This window comes from Triturus cristatus, chromosome 4_2, assembly GCF_964204655.1.
Source record: "Triturus cristatus chromosome 4_2, aTriCri1.1, whole genome shotgun sequence".
In the NCBI taxonomy this organism is placed as follows: Eukaryota; Metazoa; Chordata; class Amphibia; order Caudata; family Salamandridae; genus Triturus; species Triturus cristatus.
Window position 1 is genome coordinate 221,762,278 of NC_140586.1, and position 9,058 is coordinate 221,771,335.

Genomic DNA, 9,058 nt, shown 5'->3' on the forward strand with positions numbered 1-9,058 from the left:
CAAGCATACATGGATTCAGTCAAGGGTGTACCTAGACCAGACCAAGGAATATGGGGGCAAGAGAAAGTTTCCCAAAAATCAGATCAGACTCAGGATCTAAACAGCGCATCCTGACCGGTATATATGTATGTATTTCATATTTGTTTTATCCAAAAGGTAGCTGAATGCTGTACAGGTTCAGAGTCAAAGATATAGTCAAAGTATAGTATGATTGGACATGGACAAATAACTGAGAAGAGGGGCAGCGGGATGGGGTTTAGAAACAAAAACCCAGCAGGTGCCCAAGTAGCCATATGACGTCAGACCACTGTATCCAAGAAAGGGACTAACTGGGAGAATCGCTTTACAGGAGATTGTCCCACACGGACGCAAACATTTCTACTCCTAACCTCCTAAAATAAATACAACAAATTATTAAATATTTAGCTACCATAAATAAAGTAGGCTTCACAGTTTTGATGTGGAAAAATTAAATTGCCACACGTGTTGAAACAGGGTTAAGTTAACTTCCAAGCAATCCAGGAAGTCAGCATCATGTTACGTAAGATCATCTGTGCTTATTTTGGCATATGAGAAACACTATATTGCTATGTTCTCAGGTGTTGCCCTTCCTGTCACATAGCCAGATGAATTCCCTTAAATACAACCACCAGTGAGGGGATTATGATACAGCCATTCACCCGGCTAGAGGAACCTTTGGTGAACCGATTGAGCAACAGTGCTTCCTAAAACCGTTGTAGGGGTTATAAAAATACTGATTTGTTCTTCACATCAGGACATATCTCTGGTCCCTTCCTTACTCTGGACTCCTTCGAAATGTAACAGATAGTCACCCCTAAACAACACAGCAATCAAGCAGAAAGTCTTAGCCTTAGTTACAGCGTCTGTCGGCAGCTAAATATCACATTGAGGGCCTATCAGAACTCAGGAAACAGCACTAGCGAGCAGGGTTGGCTTCTCCGCTATGGCCGAGGAGGGTCACCCCACGGCGTAAAGCAGAAAATTATCATTTTATTTTTCATTGACTCAGCCGAGTTTGATTAATCTGTCGAGTCTGGGGCGGGGCGGGGCCAGGTCGCAGCATCACCAGCAGAGGGAGGAAGAGTAGTAGGCACTGAAAGTGCGCATGTCGGTTTGGCCGGCCGTCCAAACCAACTTGCACACTTGGATATCTCCAGGCTATTCCTTGAAGATATCTGCAGGGCTCAACAGCACAGGCTCCCAGTCCCTGCTAAAGCGTGAAACCTGCCTGCTCCGCCCAATCCCAGAGCTTCTCTCATCCTGGGAGTAATAGCATGAGAGAACCACTGGGATTGCGTGGTGAGCGGAGGGGCAGCGAGGAATGGCGCGGGAGCAAAAGGTAAGTGTATATTTATTTATTTTTCCCTGTACTGCCCCACCACATAGAATGGGCAGCAGCCGTGACTACTAGCTAGAGGTCTAGAGTAGATTCTTATACTGTGTACCCAAGTCTGTTTGATTATGTTGCTTTCTCTGTGTTTGTACGTGTACTGAACATTGTTTACGGAGCACTTCTTTTTCTCTCTCCTGCTCACCTTTCCTCTTCTCGCCCCTCTGCTCTAAATTTCTCTTTCTGCTCTGTCTTATACCTATTCTAACTGACTATGCCTCTTCTTATTGTCTTCATTCTCCCTTCCTCGAAACAAACGCAGGACAACCTGGGCGGCCGCTTCGACGCCACGCAGGCCTTCGTTGGTGAGATCGCCCAGTTCAACTTCTGGGACCGCGTGCTGTCGCACGCCGAAATCCAGGGCCTTGCCAACTGCACGGGACACCAGTCCGGGAACGCAATCCAGTGGGACGACAAGGCGGTGGAGGTCTTCGGCGGCGCCGCAAAGGTGGTCCTGGAAAGCTGTGATGAGCGAATCAAGCCCTAGAGTGCTGAAGGCACCGCGCCAGCCCCCTCGCTCCTTACGAGGGTGGGCCTCTCTCTTGTCAGACACGGTCCCCCTTCGAGTGCCGCGGTCACTTTCGTGTGCTGCCCTTCGATGTTGTTGTTGTCATGTGGGCCTCACAGAAGGGGGCAGGGTCATTTTTCAATTTTTTTCCACTTCTTTCTACGATCTCTAGTTTAAGGGCTCTGCACAACTCACATTCCTGACACCCACTTCTGCCATCAACAAGCCCCAATGTACTTAACTGTGAAACACGTTAAACCCATCCGCGCCCACCTCACTCGACAAACGCAAGGCCACCATCCCTTAAGCTGCGGATGACATCAGACCATTTACATGACCCTGCCATTACCTATATTGGAGTGGTGCCTACTCTAGCTAGGAAGCCATCCCCCTTGGAATTTAGCAGCCTTCTTTGCACGCTTGCCCTTTGGAGTTGTTGTGTCGTGTGCCACGTGGGGTGCTCTTGTTCCTCCCACTTCTTTTGCCTCTTTGGACTTTGATTTAAAGGGCACAGAGAGGGTTAAACAGAAAATTATGTATTGTACAGAACTTCACAATCTCCTGTTAGGTCATGTGCATGTATTTTCTTCGGCTTTCACCTCTAAACTTTTTGCTGACTAGTATAGTAGGCATGGGTTTGCTGATGACATCACAAATGTAGACATCTAGCTGTTTAACAACTCCAGAAACGAAGAAACTTAATTTGTGATACCACCGCGAAACCCATCAACAGGTAGTGGAATTCCATGTGGTCAGCAAAAATAGAAATATAATACCTTCACAAAGATTAAAATCAAGTAAAACATGCTAAAAGTTGTCCCCAGAGGTTATTGCTAAACTTATAATTGTTTTGTCTGGTCTGTCTCCTTTACTGGCAGTTTAATCCACCCACAATTTATACATCAAACTCGACATGCTTGCACTCAAAGCACAAAAAATACACCCTGGGTATTTACCCGAGGACAGTAATTCAGGGCTCAGTGGCGGCCTCTACTTAACGGGAGTGGCAAGCAGGGGAGGGGGTGGTGATGGGGGTAAATGAAAAAATTATTTTAAAAAACACTTACCTGCAGGTTGGTCCTCTTTGGCTCCTCGGTCAACTCCAGGAGCAGGAACCACGAAGCACACAGGCTCCCAGACTCCCCTAGCCAATGACAACACTGGCTTACAGCAGCGTTGTGATTGGTCTGAGCCCCGTGGTTCGTTGCTCAGAGAGGGACGGGGAGGCTTTGCATGTTCTCCACCCAAGCTGTGCAGAACAGCCGGTGGAGAACATGCAAAGTGTGCATGACTGTTTGGCTGGCCCAAGACGGTCTGCTAAACCGTCATGCTCAGTTAAGTGCGCTTACCACTCCTCCCCGGCCCCTGCTCTGGCCAGACCAGCCCTCTGCTCTGGCCAGCCCAGCCCCACACCTAAGCAGGAACAGAAAAAGGAAATTATAATAACATTGCGTTTATTTTTACTTTTTAAACTGCTCGCAGAGCAGTGGGGTGACGCTACTCCACCTTAGCAGAGGAGACGCCGCTGCCATGGACGCAAACAACGCATGTTTGCTTCAGAGGTCTCAAAATCCCTGTACGAGGTCTCTCTCGCTCTCTTTATCTCTCAGATTCCTTTCAACATAAAACGCGATTATCTCAGAATGGTGTAGTTTCCTTCCAGAATACTCTTTTTAGTTAACGCAAGAGCTGCGCACGGCAGGGTCACTCCTTCCACTTCTTTCTTGACTCTATGATCTCTTCTCAGGATGAGCGCACGCTGATGACATCAGCACGCTTCTCAGAAGCCTTGCGTCCTTCAAACTCAGCACATCTTCACCAGGGACGAGGCTCCTCTTGTCAGATGATTTCCCCCTCAGCACAAAATACGGATTGTAGTTAATACTCAGCACATCTGAGACTATTGGGAAAAACACAAGGTGGACCTGAGCCATATAAACACCAGAATACCTTAAATGTCTGGAGAACTGCGCATGCAATATCAATTTAACCTGAAGGATGGCTCTGCTATTTATACACTCAGGACTCGATTTAGAGTTAGTCAGACGTAATCGTGTGTATCACGATGGTGGAGGACATGACTTCCAACATACAGAGGGTACTCTTTCTGCCAAATTTAGAGTTGTCTGCCGGCTCTGTGGAGAACTCTGTACATTGAAAGGAATCACCGTCACAGCAGTTCCTTTGATTGTACAAAAACGTTTGGTGTAGAAGTGGGAGGTTGTTACTGCAAAACAAAAAAAACAATGAATCTCCACACCTTGGAAGTATTCTCCCAGGGTACGTGGGTCACTATAATTTATTTCGTATCCCTCACCACCTGGTATTATTTGACAGTGATGGACAGAAAAAAAAGGCGTAACACAGTCCACCCTAAATAGGATGGACTGTGTGATCTTCTTCATTTGACCGCCCGACTGTTTTGGGCCACGAGGAAGATTTCCGTTGTCAGAGTCGACGGGGTTCCATCGGTGGAAATATAGCAGTCCATCCAACTCTAAATGAGGCGGGCGGACCAATGACTTAGGGCACAGGATACTCCATTGTGTTTTTGACATAAGAACCTGTCTGCCAAACTCTCAATCGGGCCCTGAGTCTGTAATATCTTTCTGTCGTATGGATCGTTCAGTGGATTGTGAGACTTAGGGTCCGATTTAGAGTTCGGCGGATGGGTTACTCCGTTACAAACATAACGGATATCCCGCCCGCTGTGTTATAGAGGCATTATGGCACTGTAGTACGGTAGACGGGCTATCCATCACGTTTGTAACAGATAACCCGTTTGCTGAATACTAAATCAAGCCCTTAATCCGCAACATAAATCAAACACTGATAATCAATAAATATGACAGAGTATGGGGAGCAGCCAGACTTCTAGCAAACAGAGACTCAAAACTCAGCCGAAAAAAAGAGCTGAAACAGTGAGGAGTAAACAGGGCCGGCCTGGCCGTAGAGGGCACTGGGTGTTTCCCCGGTGGGCTGCCAGGGTGGGGGCTTGTTTTGGACCCCTTGGGGATGTTTTTCTTACCGGGGCTGGCGGCCCCCTGTAACAAAAGCACTTGCAGTGTTTTCCATGTGCACCCTCCCCTCTTCCTCCCTCCCCCCCACGGCCGGTCCGACTCAATTACCAGGGCCGGTTTGCGTTCCCAGTCCAGCACTGGGAGTAAAGCAGATACTGAGCACAGTATTATGTCTGAAATACTGAAACAGGAATCTTAAGCTGAAAAGACCACGGCATAAGTAACATAGGACTCGCAGTCAGCAACAGAAATCTGAACTGGGCAGTCGCCCTAGGAAGCCAGACATGACTCAAGAACAAGCAACAGAGGCAGCGACCAATACAGCAAAAACAGCAAAAAAAAAGTCCAAGCAGGTATTGCAAGCTAGAGTGGAAAAGGCCAATGACCAGCTGGCACTGAGATGAGTTCAACCAAGAAATGACCAGCTGGCACAGGAACAAACATAAACAGGAAGTCCACAACAGTCTATTGCAGATTCTGCCAAGCCTTCACAGGACAGTGTAAAAATGAACCCCTCGGCTCAAACATGACCTATACACATTGCTAGTAAAAGACAGGTATCAGTCAATACAGTCAGTGGCAGAATGCACAATGTGTGTCAAGCATAAGTTCGAAAAAGGTAGCTCATTCAAGGATCCTTCAGCAAGTCAGCTGCATGAATGCAGCAATCCTGCAAATGCATCCCAGCTATGTTTTCCTATGCACATTTTCTAAGTGTGACTGAACAGCAACACCATTCAGTGCTATAAGAAGCCTCGGCACAAATCTTTATGTAGTTTCCAGAAGCCTCTGCCTCCTACATTGACCACACCCCAATTGCACAACAATTTGAAAACCCCGGAAGCAGAGTGTGGAATGCACTGGCCTTCAGAATTATGCTTGCAAATTTGCATAGAGCAACAATGCAGTTGTCAATCTGTACTAATAGCAGGAACAAAGCACTTAGATTGGGAAAACCTAGGAAAGCGCACATAGTTCCCGGAGTGACAAATTAGCTGCCAACTTCGTTTTCACTTTGTGGTTTTTGAGAGTAATCACATAATGATGCCTGATGACTTTTAGAACCACAACACCAACACAATCCGTAGAACAAACTTTCACGATCCACCTAACTTTAATGGACATGAGGCAGACAACTTTTTTTAATGGAACTAAAAGATTGTGGGGTGGCGCGCTGTCAATTGCAGACATCACATTTTCCATTGAAATGCACACTAAATTTGCAGGGACATGTATTTTTACAACGTTGCACACAAATGATAATGTGTGGAAATCGGGTTTCAGTGAATATTTATCATTTGTGCATTACCAAGTAAAGTGACTTGATTTGTTTTAATCCTATTAAAATCATTGTTTCCATCATACTTCAGAATTACAAAAACATTTGATCCATGTTTGCTTTCCTAACTGCTAAATGCATGAAGTACATTTGCAGGTATTTACATTTTGTTGTGTGTTACAAAAAAAGATATCTTACAGCCTTTCTTTTCGCTTTCATGTACCCCCACAAGATTGTCCCATAATTCACTTTACTTTTCTTTCTCCGACTGAAAAGTGAGAAGCGTTTGTAAACACCAATCCCCATGTTAAAAAACAAAAGAGGCAATTTGTCAAACAACATAGCCTGACATTTGACCTCTGCCTTTGAACCGCAGCATATGTGACAAGACAAAAACATAATTAAAAGGCATCTTTATTTATTTCTTGGGCTTTTGAGGCTGACTAAAAATTGTCTCCCAACCCACAGTTTGGGAAACACTGGTCTAACCTGATATAATGCTGCTGTCTACAATTTGGGACTGTAAAATGCTTACATCTTAAGGGATAGCTCTGAGTCTCAAGGCTTGTCCTGCCAGAGAAGTTAGTACAAGACATAATTTTGTCGGGCATGGAGAGCTTGCTGACAGATGCAAATACATTGATCTCTGTAGCAAGAGTACCCAACCAAACAAGCATCCAGCTCAAAACTGCAACATCCTAAAATCCACCATAACTTCAGCATATATTGGAATTATCTTTCATTAACCCCATTACCAAAATCATCTAATGATCACCACCAGCTGTGTTGATTTCTGCCACATTAGTATCACCCTATATGCCAGTCAGATTACACCGCTTATGTGATGACGCCTATGCTTTGCATGCTGGTGGGCAACAAAAAAATCTGATCGGGGGTGGGTGGCTGCAGTTCAACGCTCACTAATGCCTTTGTGAAGTTGCCAACTATAAAACCAAGATACCAAAACTAGTGGCCATAAACCCAGAGGACTTAAAATCTGAGCTAGAGCCGGGTGGGAGGGGAAGATTGAGCAATTTATGAATGACATGCTAAATTCATGTAAAGAATCCACTGGCAGAATTGTATCCATCATATATCGCTCTGAGGCAGGAAAGTCCGCCAATGGTTTATTTTCCAAGTAAAGCACTCCCTCATGAAGTTTGAGGGTTTTCTACTGCCACCCTGTTGTAAATCAGGCCTGAAGTAGATAACATCAGTGTATCTACACTTAGTTCAGAACATGACCTTGCATGTACTGAGATATATATTGTCCCTCTGCAACCTCTAGACCTCAGTTATTGAGGACCAACTCAAGGGAGGTTTAGGTGACAAGGCATCAAGAAGAAGTATGGCTTACAGGGAATTGGAAGAATTCCCCATGGCATGCTGACGTATCTGAAACTCTAGTAGGGATGGTGAAGAGTCTGTCAAAAGCAGACTCTTAACCATGGCTTGGACCAAAAACATCTCCCTAAGTGTCTTGCATGAGTTGACGGCATCCAATGGATAAACGTCTTGAGCATTGTCCTTCTAATAGCGCATACATCCCAGCCAATCAAATAACACGCCACCATAGGGAAGGATTTAGTAACCACATTTTGCATTTAACCTTACAAACATGTCCATCTCAGGCTTTACAGAGCCTAGTGGCCTCTTCAGATCTATGGGCCTGGTGCCTTCTCCCTCCCTCTGATTTTAATATGTGTATTTTCCGCTAGCTTGGATGTGCTCCCTTTTCACTGTGTTTGACCTGGCGGTACCTCACTCGCAGGTAAAATTGTTGTGTCTTTTAAGAGAAATTAGCGAAATGCACATAGGGTGACTGGTGGAGGCAGATAAATGGTGGAAGACCATGGAGGTGTTTGAGGTGGGTGTAGGCAACTATTGGGCAGTGGAGACTCAGAGGCAGTTGAAGGAAGGCATCTATTGCAGTATAATTCAGAGATTTGCAGGAATCCTGACTGGGCTGCAGACTGCATGGGGTTGGAGTGAAGTATCCAGACTGGAGCGTAGGGAGCAGGGGAGTTACGCAAGCCCTCCGAGCTTGAAGGTAGCATGCCTAGAGGTGAAGTAAGATCTCTTGAAGTGAGATAACTGGATTGGAAAGCAGAGTTTAGTGGAATGTAGTGAGGCCTCTGGGCTAGGAAGTTGAAAGCAGGAAAGTCTGTTCAAACCTTTAGGCTGGGAGGTATGTGGGTTGGGAGGTAGAGTGTTTGACAGGCTAGTGAGACGTCTGGGCAGACGGATGGAGTGCATGAAAATAAGCCAAGTTCTCTGAGGATAGAGTCTGGGTGGCATTGACAGTGAGGCACTCCAGAGATGTAGACATGGTAAGGTCGGCTAGGTGGTATAGCAGGAATAGATAGCCATGTAGGGCATCTCTCAGCTTGGGTGTTAGCTGCTGCCTGGGTGCCTTTTATATGTGTAAAGTTCTCACCTTAAACTGCAGTGGGAACGGGCATCATTTACCCTGTCACTAATCCACCCCACCACCTCTTCTCTAGCTTTCTTTCCGTATCTATTTTTGCCGTCCATCTATATGTTTTTGTACATTTGTGCCAGTGTGTCATTTTTTGTAAATCTGTGTTGAAAATAAAGATGATGTTGTGTCTGATTTTTGGAGAAAAAAAAAATCTTGTTGTTAGTTTTGTTTTATTTTGACTCCACAATTTATTGAAATGTAAATCAAGGATGATGGTGTGTATTGTATTGTGTTTGGCCTATGGTTCCCTACTTCTGGATAGATCACATCCAGGAGCGCAGTTTCACATATTCACCTGTGAGAAACCGGCTTTTCACAGGATGCCATCTAGGTGTTCTCCGTCTTCTGGTCCTTGGTA

The 9,058-nt window shown here is 45.5% G+C and overlaps 1 protein-coding gene across 1 annotated transcript in view; it reads left to right on the forward strand.

The window, feature by feature from the left end:
- The window catches only part of NPTXR (neuronal pentraxin receptor), a 72,940-nt gene extending 64,100 nt beyond the window's left edge, over nt 1-8,840 (forward strand). The window contains exon 5 of the mRNA XM_085601278.1: nt 1,674-8,840. Within this exon, the coding sequence (XP_085457404.1) occupies nt 1,674-1,898 (225 nt within the window). The 3' untranslated portion in view covers nt 1,899-8,840. The remainder of the gene's footprint in view (nt 1-1,673) is intronic.
- Nucleotides 8,841-9,058: the final 218 nt, after the last annotated feature.